Source organism: Eucyclogobius newberryi, unplaced genomic scaffold, assembly GCF_026437365.1.
Source record: "Eucyclogobius newberryi isolate DKJ021-1_F unplaced genomic scaffold, fEucNew1.0.hap1 SCAF_14, whole genome shotgun sequence".
NCBI classification, from domain to species: Eukaryota; Metazoa; Chordata; class Actinopteri; order Gobiiformes; family Gobiidae; genus Eucyclogobius; species Eucyclogobius newberryi.
The window spans coordinates 12,379,000-12,400,234 of NW_027315768.1; the positions used below are offsets into that span (position 1 = coordinate 12,379,000).

Consider the following 21,235-nt stretch of genomic DNA (forward strand, 5'->3'; position numbering starts at 1 on the left):
GAGGTTATGCGCTGACATCATTTTAATTCGAAAAATGCCCCTCTAACTCTGTGGGGATATATATGGATGTGTATGTATGTGTATGGATGTGTAGGGATGTGTAGGGAGGTGTAGGGATGTGCAGGGATGTGTATGGATGTGTAGGGATGTGTAGGGATGTGTATGGATGTGTAGGGATGTGTATGGATGTGTAGGGATGTGTAGGGATGTGTATGGATGTGTAGGGATGTGTATGGATGTGTAGGGATGTGTAGGGATGTGTATGGATGTGTAGGGATGTGCAGGAATGTGTATGGATGTGTAGGGATGTGTAGGGATGTGTATGGATGTGTAGGGATGTGTATGGATGTGTAGGGATGTGTAGGGATGTGTATGGATGTGTAGGGATGTGTAGGGATGTGTAGGGGTGTGTAGGGATGAGCAGGGATGTGTATGGATGTGCAGGAATGAGTAGGGATGTGTATGGATGTGCAGGGATGAGTAGGGATGTGTATGGATGCGCGGGGATGTGTATGGAGGTGTATGGATGTGTATAGATGAGTAGGGATGTGTAGGGATGCGTAGGGATTTCCAGGGATGTGTAGGGATGTGTATGGAGGTGTATGGATGTGTATAGATGAGTAGGGATGTGTAGGGATGCGTAGGGATTTCCAGGGGTGTGTAGGGATGTGTATGGAGGTGTATGGATGTGTATGGATGTGTAGGGGTGTGTATGGATGTGCAGGAATGAGTAGGGATGTGTATGGATGCGCGGGGATGTGTATGGATGTGTATGGAGGTGTATGGATGTGTATAGATGAGTAGGGATGTGTAGGGATGCGTATGGATGTGTAGGGATTTCCAGGGATGTGTAGGGATGTGTATGGATGAGTAGGGATGTGTAGGGATGCGTATGGATGTGTATGGATGCGTAGGTATGCGTAGGGATGTGTATGGATGTGTAGGGATGTGTATGGATGCCTAGGGATGCGTATGGATGTGTAGGGATGTGTAGGGATGTGTAGGGATGTGTAGGGATGCGTATGGATGCGTATGGATGCGTATGGATGTGTAGGGATGCGTATGGATGCGTATGGATGTGTAGGGATGTGTAGGGATGCGTAGGGATGCGTATGGATGTGTAGGGATGCGTATGGATGCGTATGGATGTGTATGGATGTGTATGGATGTGTAGGGATGTGTAGGGATGTGTAGGGATGTGTATGGATGTGTATGGATGTGTAGGGATGTGTAGGGATGTGTATGGATGTGTATGGATGTGTAGGGATAGGGATGTGCAGGGGTGTGCAGGGATGTGTAGGGCTCTATACGATCAGTTTAGCCGATGTCCTGTTATGTCTATAATTTATATAAAAAGAATAATACATTTCTGGCGATTGTTGGTTCAGAACATGTAAAAAAAATGTATACAAAGTTGTAGTTAGTCAAATAATAAATAAACAAACCCATTTAAACCAGATTTTTATGTTATTTTATTTTTTAAATGCTATTTTTACATCAGGTATCAGTAGATACAGCAATACAGATAAAGAGAGAAATGTAATCAGTTACATTATGTGTGATCCCTAAGTCTGTATCAGTGATATTGTGAGCATTCAGTGTTTATCTATTTTTTACAAATGTTGACTTGACTTCTTCATTAAGATGTCAAGTTTTTTTTTTTTTTTGCCTATTGCTAACCCAAAAACACAAGACAAGTTTATAGAAGTGTCTCAGACCAAGGATACATATTTAAGACACCAATTTTCAAGATATATATATATATATATATATTAATTTTTATAAAACAAACAAACATAGAACAGAACACAACTAAAAACAGCCAGCGAGTGCTAATCGAAACAACAACACAAATATATATCAACCAAACACAGACACAAATAAAATCATGGCACCCTCCACTCATCTGATGTCTGTTCCAGTCCTTGATTGTTGGTGAGGCTTGTGTTAGCCATTTCCCTGTTATAGCCTTTTTTTCCTGCCGCCAAGAGTACGCTCCAAAAGCAAAGTACTATGTTCAGTATTACATTTATTTTTGTTGAACGGTTTTCTACATAAACTCTCCACATAAACATCCTTGGTAGAGTGGTCAGATCCAGACTTTACCTGCTTTGCCCCCAGTGTGTGAATGGTTCCTTCATAAGCGCCTTGAAGGTAGAAAAGCAGTATATAAATGTGCCCATTTACTTTGTCACAATTGTATGATTATGGTTTTATTTATTTACTCACAGGTTAAGCTGCCATCCGAGCAAAATCTAGGCACACTAAATTGCACTTTCCCAAATAAAGAATACATTCCTGAACCCGATTTTTTTCAACATTTGCAGCATTCAACAAAGTCGACAGAATCCGGCTGAAGTTTGATTGATTATGACTAAAACACCAAATAAAACACAATATCAAGTGAACAGCTCCCTCCACCTTAACTGCTGCTTTTGATTAACTTATTTCCATCTTCACTTACAATGTAATTTATGCCAGACCAATCACTCCTGCCATGGAAACGGAGCCACGCTGAGGGGGCCGATGTCCTCTACACTCCACTGCTGACGTCACGGCCCTGTGTTTGCGCTGTAGGGTGCACTAACTTGTAGAGCAGCACCGGGAAGACTGACTGCTCTTGAAATAACTTCAGGGTTCTTTCTCTCTCTCTTTCTCTCTTTCTCTCTCACTTCTTTCTGGCAGGAAGGAATGAACAGCCAGGCAGCCACACTTCAGATCACGGCCCTCGGTCTGGAAGTGGAGCGCAAACACTCACAGAGGAAAAAAAAACTGCAGGTTTACTGTCTGACATTTCCACTGTTGAATGAGAAACGACTCTTGTAGGAATTTGAGCTTGTATTGTTGCAAAGGAGTTATTTTATTGACAAGTTTATTGATTACGGCAAAGATGGTTGAACTTTTAGCTAAAACAAATTCATAACAATTAAAGGTGGAGACCTGCTTGTCTTCGTAGAGATTAGGGCTGCAACTAACAATTATTTTGATAATTTGGGACTTATTTGATACTTTTATATTAAGCAAATGTAAAAGAGAATATTTGTTTTCTAATTAAAACCACAAATTTAGTGTAATTTCAGAGTAATTATTACTGCGTCTGAGTCATGGAACCTCTCTCTGTACATGGCATGTTTTACTAAATGAGTTGATGATTATTTCAATCATCGATTAGTTGGGATGAATTGATTAATGTGTTTCAGGCCTAATGGAGACGTTATTGTTTAGCATGCTATGTTCCATGGTACGGCATTAAACCAATTAATTCCCGTAGAGAAGCAGGCCAAGTTACAGGTCAGATTCTGAGAGAGGTGACGCCACGCACAGTAAATTAATACGCCTGATTTTCAAGTTTATTTAAGCCACAATAATATCTCCATGAAAACAAGCAGGTGGCAGACTCTTACCAGAAAGGTTACACTATTAATACAACCAGTTCTTGTGGTAACCTTTGCTAAAATACTATGTCGATCTAGTAGTTGCGAAATAAAACTGAAACAAAAAGTACTTTGGGTGTTATGTGTACTGTAAACATGTTTTATATATCTATTCAAAATAAGTCAAAGTAGCATTTTTAAAAATCAAGACACAAATCTCGGAATAACTCCTATTTCTCTGTATCACTGTTTTTTTGCAGTAAGAAATCCGATACTCCCTGATTGACACATAGATCCTTTGGCTGCAGACCACAAAGACCTTACCATTTAATTTCATTACAATTTCATTTACTATTACAAAACAAAAATAACAATAATAAATTTACCAATTGAATATGACAAATTAATTGTTTTGAATGAGCCCAATCACTATAAACTACCTTGACTAAACAACATATCTTTGGGCTGGATCCAGCAATCAAACACAACAAAGGATTATGGCAGAATAGAATAGGGATCGTCATAACACGATTGGCATAATAACAGTGTAATTGCAGGTGTCTGAAGCCCCAGTCATCCTTGTCTACTTCAGCACACACAGCTATTTGCTTTTTGTGCAACATTAGCTGCTGCTAGGCTAACTCAAAGCCTCAACATCACCCAGCCCTGACACTTTGGCAAACCATCAACACAATCTGCTCTTGAATTCCACCACTTTTGTATATTTACGACATATTCCCCCTCACCTTTTTAACATAACAACAGCTTCACCTTTTTCTTTCCCCAAAGTGGGTGTGGAGTGATCGAGGCTAAAGCTAGCCCCAAGCGAAGCCTTTCTATTCAATGAAACGTCAGATTACAAGCAGCGGCACAAAGGCAAAGTAATGTCAAGAAGCCGGGGGAAAGGAGCACTTTCCATCCGCCTCAGCACTCACCATGTCCCGCTAAAGAGCCACCACAGTCTCGCGAACACGGCTCTGGTCCGGGCACAGTGAATATACAGTAGTCCACGGCCTGAAATATCTTCTTGTGTCTGTCTTTCTCTCCTCTCCACCCGGAATGTTGCTGCCTGCAGGACAAGAATGGGATCGCCCGGCGCATGCGCGGTCCGCACCGGGATGATGTTGGCACTTGGTGAACTGTCGCATGGCAATGGTAGAAAAAAAAAGAGAGAAGATGGAGAGAGTGGAGATCTGCTGACATCTGCTGGGGAATGTGTGTATGTGCAGTTATTAAGGTCGCGTTGTTGCATTGTTATTTACTTCAGGTTTTATTCATGTACTCACAGGTTAAGCTGCCATGAGAGACAAATGCACACAAAATTGCTCTTTCTCAAATGAATAATGCAACCCTGAATCTGATTTTTTTACATTTGCAGCATTAAACAAAGTCTGAAACAGAATGTGGCTGAAGTTTGATTGATTATGACTTGTATTATTATACGCTGCAAATGGTAAAAGAATGGATAAATGGCTTATCCAAAAATAAGTGAAATAATAACATTTTGAGGCTGAATTGTCATATTTCATCTGAAATTATCAGCTAAACTATTTTTCTTAAAACAAGACCAGACAAAACCTGACAAGATCAGAGAGCTACAAATATATTTTTAAGGAGGAAACACAATGACAAGTATCACATAATAATGGCAAGATTTTTTTAAAATCTAACTTTGGGCAGACATTACTCCTGAGCCCTCTATCACAGCAGAACTTTTGATGATGATTCATTGATTTCCATTATAAACAGGCTTGTGCACAGATTTAGCCCAGGTACAAATCTAAGAGTAATTTCTTAAGAACCATAATTTTATAATACGCCCTTTTTATTTCATGGTAGAGCACCTGTCCCTCAAAATATCAGTGCACGTCCCCGATTATACACACTATTTTTAAATATACAATCACACAAGTAAAAAGTAATAACCTGTCCTGAAGATGACAGAATTTATACATTATGAGCCCAGTAATCATGGGTCTATTAAATCATTTTCCATTGGGGATCTTTGGCACTAGCCCCTCCCCTCAGGGCTCGGTGACATTAGTTTGTGTGACTGTGTGTGTTTGTGTTTGTGTTTGTGTTTGTGGAGCTGCAGGAGTCCCAGAGAACGGTCAAACACAGTATTTGATTTTTGTATTTGTAAGAACAGCAGAGAGTATCACAGAGTATAAAATGAATAAGGTTAGGTTAAGAGTATTTGTGAGCACCCTAGGGTGAATTTGCGTTGCAGTTATTAAAAGGTGCCAAACACACTTTACATCAAGGAACGACACATTCACACACACAGTCACACACCAGTTGTACACAGACACTTGGGGCGAAGCGGGTTAAGTGTCTTGCTGCTCTACCGCTCTCCCAGTGATGAATTTCACATATTCAATTTAGGCTCCCATGACGACTGATCTTTATTTGAACCTTCTTGGACATAGCAGCATTTATACCTACTCAAAAATATTCTCAATTTTCCTTCTTTGCCACGTTTTTGTTGCTTGTACAAATACACTCATACATGAATTTATCCATTATTTACTCTGGATATGGTTTGACTGTTTAAGGTTACAAAAGTCATTGTAAAGGAAGAACATCTAACACCTTCACCTATAAATATCTAATATTACAAGATCCCACATAATCTTAGGTTAAATGTAAAATCTACATTCTGTCTGAAAGAGTTGACTGCCCCTCTCCTCCCTCCTCGTTCATCACTCCTCTGTGGGAGGAGTGATGAACGAGGAGGAGCGTGCAGCCAATGGGAGGAGTGTGTTGTGCGTTAATGAAGGTAGGCTCACAGTAAAACCTACAGACAAAGCATCAATCCTCCTGGAGCTTCTGGTCGGGCGACATGGAGACCAAAATCATCTACTTCACTGTCAATGGACGACCAGAGCGGGCAGAGTTCCCCGTGGATTGTCCAGCCCAGGATCTCAAAGGTACGTCACACAAGTAAGATCCAATAAGTGTGAAAATGGCTCCGATGAAGCACGTGCAAGGTAGGTTATTACTTATGTACTTTGAGTTATTTCATTGACTTCCTGTTGCCACTAAAATCAAATGAATGGAAGTGTTCTGGAGGTGGGCTAAGCTTCCCCGATCGCAGCTGCCTTTGACAGCTCCTCTCTGCTTAAGTTTTCCATTTGTCCTGCACTTACACACTTATCTGAGTTCTTACTTACACGGCCAATGTGTTTCACCTTTTGTTTTGTTTATATTATGTTACGTTTCATTTTAATTAACCACCAACAATGAGGAGAATAATGCAGTTCTATATAATCTGCTATTTTCCTAAAGGTAAAAATGAAAAAAGGTGCACTATGTAACTTTGCTTGTCTCTGTGGAGATTTTGTAGCTTATTCTGGAACGTTCTACAATAGCGCCAAGCAAGTAGCGCCACCAGCCCAAGTTACAAGTCAGACCTGAGGAGAGGCGACACAGCTCACAGTAAGAAATAGAGAAAATGCTAGATAGATAACTTCAATGCCACACTGTGAACATTCCAGGCAACGCTGAACATCTCAGGAAAAAATAAGTGACACGGGGGAAAAAATTGTCTTTTTAAATGCGTGATACATTTATTCTCAAAAATAGATGGATTTGTAGTTTAGGTATATATTTTTTTCTCATTCACAAGTTTCTTTGGTTTGATTGGGTTTCTTTTGGATGGCTTCAAGGTTAGGAATGTTAGGAACTCCTGAGCCATGTTGTTTTGGATCAATATCTGGAGGAGTCCTTCAAGGTTGTGTTTTTGCCCCCCACTACTTTTGATTGTTTGAGAGCTGCAGGCCTGTCTCTCAATATATTTTGTTTTCTTCTTTCCAGATGTGTTCCGCTGTGCTGCTGAGGCCGGCCCACATGACATTTTGAAACTATACAACCCTAAAGGAAACATCATCAACATCTCTCCCAGTTTGGAACCCAACAGCCCGACTTCCTGCTACAAACTGGAAGTGGTGGCAGCGGACTACAACAGCGAGCCCTTAGGTAACTTAAGGCAGCACGGGTTATATAGTGAATTCTGTGAGTTGACATGTTTGTTGTTCTGATGCTAGGAGAAGAGCTAGCTGGTGCTTTGGGATTTGACCTTTTGTCCATGGAAAAAAGGTACAAAAAGAACAGACAATGTTCAAATGTGGTAGAGATGTAGAGGCCTGAAGCTCTGAACAAATCTGTTGCATTGGAAGAAAAATGGTTTATTAGTTTCAAAGTGGTGCGCTGTCAGATTGCAGGGCTTGGAGAAGAAGATTATAATCGAAGGTGGTGAGACTCCAGCTGTTGTTTATGAAATGAAGAAACAAGTGGATTCTTTCAGAGAGAAACTAGAGGTAAGTAGCAATTTTGTTTGCATGGTTTTGTCGACTTATTCAAGTTTCCAGTTAGCAACCTTGTTAGTGTTTGAGCCAGAACGAGAGCTGCAACTAACAATTGTTTTAGTATTCGACTAGTCAGCAATTATTTTTTAGTCGACAAGTCAAAGGATTTATTTCTTTTGTACACTGAGAGCTAACCAGATGAAGGTAATACTATGCTGACTAAAGGCTTTTACATAGACAATATTTACGAAGAAAGCGTACCGATGATGAAAATCACAAATTAATTCATTTTCTTTCGGAGCTGGAGCCTTTCCCAGTGACTTTGGGCCTTAGGCGGGGCAAACCCTGGACATGGGTCAGCTGGTCGCAATACTTTTCAATACTTCATTTATTCATGTAAAAGTACACCAAAATCCTGTGCTTCTTTTGTGTTAAATCCTCATATTTATTTATTTAGCATGTTTGTTTGTTTTTATTACGCTGTTATATTTATTGATTTTGTATCTGTAATTGCTTCCCAGAGTGTGGAGCACCTGAGCTGGCTGGGTCTGTTCAAAGACCTGTCTGAAGGAACACACAAACCCTCTCCTTTTTACCACAAGAGAACCCTGAGGAAGACCAGAGAAGAGTGTGAGCATGTGCGGGAGAAGTTCATTCAGATGAGGCAAGTGCATGAAAACGACACGCCCATAAACTCTTATCAAGTCTGCTTTTACCTTTACTTACTACGGTAATTTCAGCTCCCTGGAGGTGTCAGAAGAGGTCCGCCAGTATCTGAAAACCCCAACGTTCGATAACTGGTGAGATGATCAGAGACATTCATGTTGGATTAGTTTGTTGTACGGGATTAGTGATCAAACGTCTGGCTTTTGGATGGCTTTACGCAACTTTACACCTATTTATACCTGGAAAAGACATTTAACCAGGAAGTAATGCTGTTAGATATAAACAACTATCATATTTACAAAATGGGGCTTTTCAAACAAAGCTGGATTGGATTGCTGTATTGTTAGCGTCCACTCTGTCCTCTGAAAGTGGTGAAAAGCAACTCTTTACTGTGAATAATTAGGATATGAGGAAGGAAAGTGAGGTTTTGCAATTTTACAATATCACAAAACCTGAAACATGGATCTGTAAATAGTAAAAACAGCAATATCAAAGGCTTGTCTGGATGTAATAATTGCTTGCTTGCTTTTGTGTACAATCCTTAGATCAGTTGGGCAGTGCACCTGCTTCCTGTTTCTCTGTCTAAAGGTCCGGTCTACACCTCTTTGGCAAATCTCTTTAAAAACCACAGCATCTTATCTTCTCCTCCTTTCTCATCTCCGTAATCTCAATATGAAAAGGCCGTTCTCATCAAAAGGCCGTCTTCATAAAGGTCTAAACAACCAGTGCATTTTCAAGAGGCCATTCATGCCGCATTCGCTGAACCTCTTGCTATTGTTCAACGCTTTCAAAACCTACGCTCCATAATAAGACAAATGAGGATATTATGGCAATTTTTTTAAGAGAATGTACACAAGGAACCAACACATTATTTTATTTTTACTTTCAATCTTTATTTTGCAATTTATTTCAGAGTTTACCATATCATTGTTTTTGAAGTTCCCCAGAAATTCTGGATAAAATGTGTAGTATGAGTGCTGGACCCAATTTTAAAATGATCAAATGTGTGTGTCTCTCTGTGTGTTTGTTTTCTATAAGTTATGTATGTGCTCGATTATGTGTCTGTTGTCTGGACCTGGATGATTGATGTGTCTAATGTAATATTTCTAACTTCTATGTAAAATCATTGCTTTATTTTTTTATTTTTTTTAATTCCCTGTTTAAGGCTGACTGTAAGCAGCTGCCAGAAAATAGAAAAGAATGTTTGAATGAATCTGGCAGTTTAAATTTTCAGAATTTTTTTTTAATATGCACTGTCCCTGAAATAAATAATTTCAATAGATTCAATAAATTAAATAAATAAATCAAATGAATTCAACAAATTCAATAAATTGAATTAAATAAATACAATTAAATAAAATTAAATAAATGCATTAAATAAATTAAATGTGAACGGGTAGATGGATGGATGGATCGACAAAATTGTCACCTATGTCCTCGTAGGTCAAGTAAGAGTGCATATATTTCTTTGTTTAAGGATGGTGAAGCACAGATCCAAGTAAAGGAGAAGTTGTGCTTTGAAAGAGGAGCCTAAGATGGGACATATGTCAAAAAATCCATCACTGAACAGAAATATGGGTTTAAGGTACAACTTATCACCAATTTACACCTCCATCCTCAGGCCTAAATTAAAACAAAGTAAACATGAAACTTATCAGAGCATGATATTAAAAAGAAATGGCAAAATATGACTCAGATTACACTTCACATTTTAGGGTTGTTCAATAAACTGCCAAAAAATTCCCCTCACTGTAAACAACTATAGGATGTGTCAGTTTTAGTGTAGCTAGCTCCTCCCTTCAGGCAGATATAAGGTTCACGCTTCAAACCTTTTCTCCAATTGACAGACTAAGTGTGTTTTTCTCTGCAGGCAGTGGGAGGATGCAGAGATCATGGTGCTTCTCCAGCTCATGTACACAGACCTGGACTTCATCACCACCTTCAACATCGAGCCCGAGGTCCTGCAGCAGTTCCTATTCGAGGTGTACCGCCGATACAACAACATCCCCTTCCACAACTTCAAACACTGCTTCTGCGTCACACAGATGGTGAGCAGGGCGTGCCACCAAGGGCAATCACAGAGGAAAGAAAGGGAGAGAGGGGGGAAATCAGGTCTAATGTGTTGCATTTGTAAGCAAGGTTTTTTCTCGAACAACCTTGTATAAACTACTGTAGCACGCTTGCTGGTGATTTAGTGGTTAAAGGCTCTGCACATGTGTAGTTGTTACCATTTCTGTGTCGTGTGTTTCGGACAGCTTGTAGAATATTCCTACCTTTTTTCTAGAAGTGGGTAGAGTTTCCAAGGATTTTACTCAAGTAAGAGTAAAGTTAAGTCAAAATAATAGATGTACAAAGCAGTGGACAAAGATATTACTCAAGTAAAAGTAAAAAAGTAATTGGGGAAACTGTTACTTAACCAAGAGTAACTGTCTGGAAGTGACATCTGATTTATAATTTTAGGTTAATGTAATTGGAAGGAAAAAATATTCAATAATACAGACAATCTGGTATTTTCAAAGGATATACACAAGGATTTGAAAAACGAAACCATAACTGACAAAGCGGGGCAAAAAAACGCGCAAATAAATCATTTATTTTGTCAACAAAAGGTTTTTCTAGTGGTCGGTTTTCTCATAGTGGGAAAAGGAGCCAAGACCTTGGTACTTCAGTTCAAAATATGACTCAAGTGGGAGTAAAAGTATAGTCTTAGAATGCATTCCAAGAAGTACAATTTCTTAAAAAAGTTACTCAAACAAATGTAACAGAGTGAGTGTAACGGAGTCTTTCCCCAGTCAAATAAAACCTTTTCACTTTGTGTGCCACGCCAACTTTATACATAACTTCAGCTCACATATTAGTTTACAAATCCAAGCGTGAGCCACTTGAGTCAAACACTGAAATAAGGACGTCTTTAAACTTCATAGGTATTTAAACCTTTCTAACTCCTAGCTCTCACAAATAGCATGTTTTTTTGTATTTTTTTTGCCTCTAGCACACCTTAAGATCAGCTTTTTCAGACACAAAGTAAAGCAGGGTGATATCCATTTACAGCCAATCAGCAGCTCTTTCTTCTGATTGATTGGATATTAGATACATTATATATGCAGTGGTGGAGAGCAATAAACTACATAAGTAATACGCTTGAGAGCAGGTATCTTTACTTTGTAGTCATGTTTAAAATTTTGTGGAGTAGAAAGGACAAAGTACTTTTCGGTATTTCAGCACATTCATAGTTTGCTTTGACTCACCTCTACTTTGAGCAAACATAAAAAATACAAATAAAAACAGCAAGAAAAAGTAGGAAATCCATTCAGATAAACAAAATCTACAAATTTGTTTTATCCAGATCACTACTTTTGATACTTTATTACACAAACTCTGTCAGAAATACTTTTACTCAATCGTTTTACTCAAGTACATTGATTTGTCATTTCTTCACTTTTACTTCAGTTGTATTTTTGCTTCTGCTTTAAGTAACAAAATTGAGTCCAATAAAGTATTATATGTTCAAGAGAACCCAGTGTAATACGATTTCATACTTTTTGTTTTAGATACTTTTCAGTTTTTGAAGTAAATACAGTAAAACACAACTGTTTTGGATACATTTCCTTTATGTTAACATGTGGTTTGGCGCTTGTTGCGTGCAGATGTACGGTCTGATTTGGCTGACTGACCTCAGGAGTCAGATGGACAGTATCGACCTGCTCATAATGTTGACCTCTGCAGTGTGCCACGACCTCGACCACACAGGGTACAACAACGCCTACCAGGTAACCACGGCAACAAGTAGCTTTTACACCTACTATGTGCAACAGTAGGTTTGTTCCTCATTATTTATGCGGCCCAATTAATCACAATCTAATGACAGTTTGGACTATGCATTTGACTGAAATGTAGGTACATATTTTTACCCAGTTTGACCAGTTTTTAGGCTTATAATTGCACTTCCGGATTGTAAATTATGACATCACACTAGGAAATTCCATAACTGCTACCTGGCAAAACCCCTAATATCACAGAAATGATCATTAGACAGATAAAAATATATGCAAACACATTTTTAATGTTTAATTGGTCAGAAAAATGTGTTTCTTGTGTGTAAAATGTAAATTGTGGAAATCTGAGTTTCCCTAGTCTGAACTCTGATCTACTTCCTGTCATTTTCAACTTATTTTTCAACTTTTCTTCACAAACTGCGACTTGATTGGTGTAAAACTATTATTTCCATTTACAACCGCAACATCTGCAAACATTTATGCACTTTTCTGTAAATGGAAAAAATGTGTATGTATTTAGGTAATATAATGTCTGCTATAGACAACATTTTGCCTCTGTAGGGTGTTTAAAACGTGATGACCCTCTCCAAAAATATTCTGAAATGAATGTATTAGTTGAAAAGTCTTTACGCATATGTTATTGCTCAGGCACATTTGATTTGAAAACAGATATTGCAAATCTACCTACAATTCCAACATTAAAAATAATACCACAATTTAATATTTCAAAAGCATCAACCCTAGTTCCGTGTAATATTCTCTTTTTGTTTCAGCTTATCAGATATTGTTTTTGTGTTAGATAAATGCCCGGACAGAACTTGCACTTCGATACAATGACATCTCCCCTCTGGAAAACCATCACTGCGCTGTAGCCTTTGAGATCCTGGAAAAGGTTTGGTGCTGAAATGATTTACCGGTACCATAATTCAAATGTAAAGAATGATTTGAAATGATTGTGGTTCATGTTTTACAGACAGAGTGCAACATCTTCAAAAATGTGTCTTTGGACCAGTACAAACGGATCAGAGAGGGCATCATCAAGTAAGAACTGATGTTGGACTGAACAGAAAAGTGTTCAGTTCAATAAAAGGCTGTTTTAGAGTTTTAGAATTTTGTTAGAGGGCAGTGGTCTTTGTAACTCTATGGAAGATTCACCTTTTCTGAAAGAAAAATCACAAATGTTGAACAATCTTAGGCTTTTTCCACTGAAAACAATCACGTTTTGTGGAAAAATGGCACCAATTTCTCAAAATGTTTCAAAATTTTCTACAACATATTTTACTTTTGTTTATTTATCCTGACAGAAAAGACATTGAGCTTTGTGCCTGTTTTCGTTTCATGTGAATAGGCCCGTATACAAGAAGAACCATAAACCAGATCGACAAATCTGCAATCTGACAGTTATACAGCAAGCTCTAGAAAACTGCCCTGTCCTCCAACTCAATTTTAAACTATAGGTAATCTAGAATTCTATAATGTTATGATGTCATGTAAACGCGTCCTTTGATTTGATTTCAGATGCATTTTAGCCACAGATATGTTCAGACACAACGAGATCCTCAACAAGTTCAAGTCTCTGCTTCCCGCATTTGACTTCAGCAACAAGGATCACCGAGATGTCGTGAGCAAAAATAAAACATATAAAGCATTTTGTCATAATAGTAGTGGATCCCCAGTTAGGACTTCTATGGAAGGCTGGTGAAGTCAGGGTTATATAATTGATCAAAACAATACTATTACTTTCAATGTAATGGCTGAAACCTGTGTAAACAAAGAATATTTGTGTATCTGTTTATCTTAACAGGGATACAACACTATACATGTGTTATATATAGCCCTATATTTGAGAATCCTACATAGTGTGCACAACTAAGAATAGATTATGAATTAAAACTAGGAATGTCATAATATACAATGTTATAGTTATGGTTAAAAGCAGGTCAAAAACATAATGTTCTTTATTTATATATATTTGTCCATATAAATTGAATGAAAGCCCCAGTCAGCATTAAAAGCATGTTTTCATTGCACTTAAAAACATAGAAAAACATACATCCTTGTGTTTTTCCAATAGCTTGCATCTCCACAAACCTGACTCGTACTTGGCTTGGAGGAGGAGCTTCCATTTTTTCTCCCTAAATGTTGATATTTTTGGCTATAATTGGCCCTTTTCACAATCGGCCCGGCTAATTCCGGTTGCCGTAATAGCACGACTCTTCACTTCTCGTTCTATTCAGTCTCTTTAGCCGAGTCTTGCTCAAATAAATCCAAATAAAAGATATCTGACAGCAGCGAGCAAGTTACAGATGGATAATCACTGGCAGCATGTTAAGACTTTTACAAAATAACTAAATAACTTAACCAAATACTCTTAACATTCCTAATCACAACAAAGCACACAATCAACAAAATAATTTCCTAAAACAGAATCTATTCACCACTTTGCCACTAGAGGTCACTATATCACTAGCACAATGCACAATGGGGTCAGAGAAGTTATTTGTAATCACTCAGGCAATGCTATATGAATAAGGACATTCTTTAAAAATCAATAATGTGATTTATAAAGAAAGGAAGATTAATTTGATCATCTTCATCTCAGTTAATGATGATCCTGATCAAAGTGAGCGACATATCCAACGAGGCGCGGCCCATGGAAGTAGCCGAGCCCTGGCTGGACTGTCTGCTGCAAGAGTTCTACAACCAGGTCACTCCATCATACAATATACAACTAAATTAAATATACAAAAGGCGGCCATTTTGATACCGTATGTGTGTGCAGAGTGACGTGGAAAAGCTAGAGGGGCTTCCCGTCACGCCCTTCATGGACCGGGACAAAGTGACCAAGCCCTCGTCCCAAACTGGCTTCATCAGATTTGTCCTGCTTCCGCTGTTTATCGAACTGGCTAATCTCTTTCCATGTCTTGAGGTAATTTAAGACTATTATTTATTGTCTAAAAAACAGTGTTTAAAAAATACTAACTTTTTTCTCCATAATTAGACCTTGTTGGTTGTCTGAGAGAACATTTCGACATGTTTTCGACTACACAAGCACTTATTACAGTTATCCACCTAAAAGGTCCACTATGCAACTGGTTAGGGGTGAGCCACATTAGCTTGTTGCCATGGAGATGTTACTGCTTTGCTTGGAATGTTCCACAGTATGACATTATTATGCTGATCAATATTACTTTTATTCTATTACCGGTGTTTTATTGCTCTAATATTCTTTAAAACATACATTCTCACTGTAAGCAGGGTCGCCTCTCCATAGATCTGACCTGTAACATGGTTTGGGTGTGTCACCTGCTTGACTCCGTGGAGATTATATAAGTTTAATATTATAATGTGAAATATTCCAGGCAAAGTATTGACATATTGCAGTTTAGATTAAAACGTGGACTAAACCTGGAGTAAATCAGAACTCAAACGGGAGAAACGACAAGACAAGCCAGAACCGGACCCTCTACCAGAAAAGTTACATAGTGCACCTTTAAATACTGTATCTGCCATTCTTAACCTCTATATAGTTTAACAGATGACTGATTGTTTGGCTGCAGAGTATATTTTTTATAATAACAGTCAATATTATATCTACTTGACATAATCAAGTCATTTTTCCTTGGGTGTTGGTCATGTTTGTCTAAATGCAAATCTCGAATCCCCTTGTCCCCTGGTCGGTGGCAAGTATTTATTGACCTTTATTTAACCAGGGCCGGAGCCTGTTGTTCATGTTTTAGTGCGGTAACAATCACACATGGGCAAAAGCTGGTTTAGTATTGGTTTAGTCCAAAGTTTTAGTCCAAACTTTGATGCGGTGGGTGTGCAAGTGTGACCGCACCCTTACAGTACAAATTATTATTGGCACCTTAGAATTTAGGCAAAAAGATGGTTGAGTTTTAGTTGTAGATTCTGATGCAGATTTGTCTTGGTCCTGTTCTAGTCTTGGTTTAGTTACGGTCTTGTCAAAGTTTAATTTGGGGCTTGGTTTTGAGTGAAATTTTCCTCCTGTGTAACTGACATTATCATAACATGCCTTTATGGGTGAGCACATAAAAAAACTATGGCTTCTTGCTGTAGCTTCCTCTGCTAAGGTCAAACACAGCAGCAGCAGCAGCAGCAGAACCTCCAGGTCATGAGTAGAACTGAGACAAAGGACTGACCCGCTCTTTCTTTTGCAGCTCCACATCATTGACCCGGTGCGTAAAGCTCTGGACTACTACACGGAGATGGAGAAGGCTCTGGACCGTGCCAAGAGCAGCATGAGTTCAGCTGAAAACCAGACCACATCAGGACCAGAGACCTCCAAAACAGAGTTAAAGTGATGGGGAGGGGTCTACTGAAGTACCGCCCCCAGTGACATACGTGGAGTGTCAGAATGAACTGTAAATTCAGTTCATTCTTATGTACTGTGAAATTTGACAAATGCACAGAGATTTAGTCATGTTATTTGAGGCAATTTAAAGGACAGAAATTGTATTATATAGATCTGCTTCAACTGTGCATTTATTATGAATTGATTTTGTATTTCCACTGCGCTGTTTCATCCCCGCAAGAAATATAGAATATTTGCACATTTGTGGGTTTTGAAAATGAATTAAAACAGGTTTTAATGAGTGCTGTTACTTGTGTTTAGACTTTATTCTTACATACCAAACACACTATTTTTTAACATTTTACTTAAAAGGTGCATTGCTTGTCTCCATGGAGATATTATTGCTAAAACATATCGGTGTAGCATGTATTTCATTACAGGAGGTTTAATTGCTCAAAAAACCTTGATAAACATGCATAGTTACTGTGAGTGGGGTCACCTCTCCACAGATCTGACCAGTAACTTGGCCAGGGAGTACCTCATTACAGATTCAGGCCTAGTACTGTTACTGTTACTTAGTACTGGACATAAGTAGGTGACTTGCTCAGTTATGTAGTGCAGCTTTAGTTTTTTGTTTAGGTTAGGTTCTTATCATTTATTTTAGAACAATTCAACTTTCTCTGCGTTTGTGTCCAGGTTTGAGTGATGTTGGGTGTGAAAGTTGGCAGTAAGAGACCATGATTCTTAACAAAATACTTGGGTGTGTATATTCACTGACAAAACTATTGTACTGAGGTGGCAACATTTCTTTGAAGCTCAGGTCATTGTATCTAATTCGCAATGCACATACACTAATATTTCCATTTTGGTCTCACAAAGTTTTGTTCTGAACTTAATTTCATGTCACATACATCAGGTTCCACATTGTGCATTAGAAAAATACAGCTATTGTAAATATTTTTCCCTCTACATTGTTGACAAAAAAGTCAGCCAACCAATGAAACCTTTTTAAGCACTTTCTTATGGATGTCTGCTCTGACAAGGGCCGTGTGTAATGTGTTATAAGTCCAGTAGGGGGCACTATAAGTCCAGTAGGGGGCACGCGGGATTAAGCTGGAGTAAAGCTGGGAGATAAACAATAAACATAAGAATGCACCAAGAGAAGAATCCAGAATTCACTGACTTTCAAGTCTTTTTTTTAGTGGGTTACAATTATTTTTGGTTGAATTCAATGGACTTCCTCATTTAAAGCAGAGGCCCTCTACATAGTTTTGGACAAGGTGAGTGAGTCTTAACATTTTCCAAGTCATTTGTCATCTGAGGCAGCTAATGTCTAGCTCCAAAAGAATACAGACGGCCCATTTTCCTCTTTCTATGTCTATATTTCTTTTAAACACTCACTATTTACAACTGCAACTCTGCTGCACTTAAAATAATGGTTTTCTATTGTGTTTGGCTATTTAATGATGTAGCTTCGAACAGAGCTTATTTCTTCAATGTGTGTATTGTACAATATAAGTTTTGTATTATTTACGTATCACAAAGAGATCCACTCACAACACAGACCTTCATTGTTATGTTATATTGTTATATATATACATACATACATACATACATACATACATACATATATATACATATATATATATATATATATATATATATATATATATATATATATATACATATATATATATATATATATATATATATATTATATTATTATATATTTTTAAGTTAAATGTCATGTTACCATTACACACTGCAACAATCAAGCTGATCTATCTGGCATTTATTCAATTACATACACTTTCTTGCTAAATAGCATCTTGATGAACACGCATCTGCTTGTCTCCTGGGAGATGGATACATTTACTGTGGAGCATCTCTAAGGTACAGCAGTGTGCAGACCCTCCACCAGAAAAGTTACATAGTGCTTCTTTAAGTACTTTCTTTTCTTTTCTTCCTATTGTATAAGATGAGAGTGTGTCTTCATTGGATCGCGGAACAGTTTTATTTTGTTTCCAGCTCCAGCGCGTCCTTTGTTATTATCATTTGTCTTTGTTGCATGGACTTCTTGTGACTAATAAGAAGCCATAAAGACAGAGCAAACTCCAAACACCACATGTGTTCGGTCGGCCATTAACCTTATTTGTTCATTGCAAATACAATAAAATGTTAGATGTAACATCTGAACCAAGGTGGGATCTTTTCACTTATGTTTTTATATGTGAATAATCTATTTATGGCTGTGAGGACTGTGTTTACTGTGTTTTATCTGTTAGGAGAGGAGCTTGTTGTGGAAAAGGTCAGATATCTTGGTCACATTATCAGGAGTGACTTTTGTGACGATGATGATGATGAAATATTCTGGCACGTACATTCAAATCTGAGCGCACACCACTATATACCACCCACTTTTGAGGGGGTTACAGTCAAAGTAAACATAGGGAGCTGCTGGTTGCATATAATGATGCATTTTACATTTTATTGAAAGTGCCAGTCTGTTATTTGTTCAATAATAATGCCCCCACGCTAAATGCAGTGATTCAAAAATGAAATTATAAAATTGTTAACAACACCCGAGAAGAGTACTGTCAGATTCTGGGGGCTTAGGTCTATAAGGATTAAAAAAGAGGATTGTATTGTTTGATGTTTTGTCTTTTATCAGTTTTTAAATGTTTTATATGGACCATTTTGAGTCGGAAATAAGTTTATAGGTTCTCCCAGTGTGGCGTGAGTTTTGGGGGCTGTGGATTCTCCCATACTTCCATTCATATGTACTCAGACTCAGACTCAGACTCAGAATCAGAATCAGAATCAGAAAAGGTTTATTGCCATTGTCAATGAACAGAATTCACAAACAAAGGAACTAGTCTTCACAATTTGGTGCAACACAAAACAATAAACTCCTGACCAAAGTGTAATGGGTCAAATGTAGTGAAGCACATTCTGTTCAATGATTTTATATCAATTTAGTGGTCTCTTTATCATTAGCAATGATCTGGTAACAAACAAAACAGCTTGAAGTCATTCATAATCAAATAAGGGGAATTACTATAAAGCAGGTCAACATTTTAAGGAAGTTGTTCAGAATCGGAATCAGGAAAGGTTTATTGCCATTGCTAATGAACAGAATTCACAAACAATGAACAATGATAAAACAACCTATATAAAATCAAAAAGAAAAATAATTAAAATCTACTTTAAGATACAAATAAAAATATACTTACAATGTACACAACATTTACAGTTAGATTTACAGATGTAGTGCAGAAAGAGTGATTAAATTATGGTTAAAGTGACAGTGTTTATTAAGTGTTCATGAGTCCAACAGCAGAGTTCTTGTGGCGGGAGGTTCCGGAGCATTGGATTTTTTGTGTTTGTGTGTTGGGCTTGACCAGAGATTATTTTTTACAAGAGCAGATTAGAAAGACAAATTTGAATATGGTTGATCAAATGGCATCTGAAAAGGGAATAACAGAGGTTTTTGGTTTTCTTTAATAGCACTACCACGCTACCACAATAGCTTCAATGTCTTCCCCATCTCTTGTCTCATTTAGACATTGAAATCAGCCCTATCAAACATCCACCTCCCACCAAACCCTCCTTGAGTTAAAATTCCTTGCACTAATACTCACTGCCCATAGTCGTATCCCCCATCACCTTCCACTCACAAATACTTGCAATATGTAATGCTTCTAGGAATCAGCCTCAAATTAAAAGCTGAAGTATTTCCAGTGCGCGCATCTCGTCCCACGTCCATCATTTAAACAAACCTTTCTCCTCTGACAGTTAATATAATATAATAATAACTAATAGTAATAATAATAATAATAATAATAATAATAAATAATAATAACATAATCTCTCCATTAAAGTAATTCCTAAAGCGGTAAAAAATGAATCCCTTCTATCTGCTGCAGTTTATTCAGATCCAGTTTATTACAAGGATTATAAAAATGAAGCACAGCTAACTCGCCTTCTCTAGTCCAAATTTCCACCGACACATACTCCTGATCCCTCCACACATCCTCCTCCAGCTCCTGCCACTCTGTCACATCTAACAGACACATACTCCTGATCCCTCCACACATCCTCCTCCAGCTCCTGCCACTCTGTCACATCTAACAGACACATACTCCTGATCCCTCCACACATCCTCCTCCAGCTCCTGCCACTCTGTCACATCTAACAGACACATACTCCTGATCCCTCCACACATCCTCCTCCAGCTCCTGCCACTCTGTCACATCTAACAGACACATACTCCTGATCCCTCCACACATCCTCCTCCAGCTCCTGCCACTCTGTCACATCTAACAGACACATACTCCTGATCCCTCCACACATCCTCCTCCAGCTCCTGCCACTCTGTCACATCTAACAGACACATACTCCTGATCCCTCCACACATCCTCCTCCAGCTCCTGCCACTCTGTCACATCTAACAGACACATACTCCTGATCCCTCCACACATCCTCCTCCAGCTCCTGCCACTCTGTCACATCTAACAGACACATACTCCTGATTCTAAAATCCAAATTTGATCGCAACCATGTGTCCTGAACACACACTTACTCCGGTTTACTAGGTAAATCATCAATGTATTTCTTAAACTCCTGTCCATTGGCCAACACAATTCTAGCATTCCACTGCAATACAAAAAACATTACTACTACTACTACTATTATGTGTACCATGTGTCCTCTCCTGCCTTGCCTGATAGTACAGATCATTGCTCACCTCCATGTCAGATCCCTCAGTCCCAGATTACATTCTGCTGCCTTGACTCT

At 38.3% G+C, this 21,235-nt stretch overlaps 2 protein-coding genes across 2 annotated transcripts in view; one reads left to right on the forward strand and one right to left on the reverse strand.

Moving 5' to 3' along the window:
- Positions 1 to 4,464, reverse strand: part of clasp1a (cytoplasmic linker associated protein 1a) — a 91,151-nt gene extending 86,687 nt beyond the window's left edge. Inside the window, exon 1 of the mRNA XM_072444307.1 lies at positions 4,310 to 4,464. The gene's annotated coding sequence lies outside the window, so the exon portion shown is untranslated. The remainder of the gene's footprint in view (positions 1 to 4,309) is intronic.
- A 1,720-nt stretch (positions 4,465 to 6,184) lies between these two features.
- Positions 6,185 to 16,504, forward strand: LOC140359149 (high affinity cGMP-specific 3',5'-cyclic phosphodiesterase 9A). Its single transcript, XM_072444015.1, has 14 exons — positions 6,185 to 6,304; positions 7,191 to 7,352; positions 7,421 to 7,472; positions 7,591 to 7,693; positions 8,203 to 8,345; positions 8,422 to 8,481; positions 10,218 to 10,395; positions 11,995 to 12,117; positions 12,923 to 13,015; positions 13,097 to 13,164; positions 13,642 to 13,744; positions 14,726 to 14,830; positions 14,906 to 15,052; positions 16,305 to 16,504. Exons 1-14 carry the CDS (start codon positions 6,217 to 6,219, stop codon positions 16,446 to 16,448), a joined length of 1,569 nt encoding a protein of 522 aa, XP_072300116.1. The 5' UTR covers positions 6,185 to 6,216; the 3' UTR covers positions 16,449 to 16,504.
- The last annotated feature ends 4,731 nt before the right edge of the window (positions 16,505 to 21,235 follow it).

Excerpts from the sequence above, each read along its gene's own strand:
- LOC140359149 (XM_072444015.1), top strand. The coding sequence starts at position 6,217 with ATGGAGACCAAAATCATCTACTTCACTGTCAATGGACGACCAGAGCGG. Across the intron at positions 7,353-7,420 it reads CTACAACAGCGAGCCCTTAG|GAGAAGAGCTAGCTGGTGCT; the intron begins GTAACTTAAGGC and ends TTCTGATGCTAG. Across the intron at positions 13,165-13,641 it reads ATCAGAGAGGGCATCATCAA|ATGCATTTTAGCCACAGATA; the intron begins GTAAGAACTGAT and ends ATTTGATTTCAG.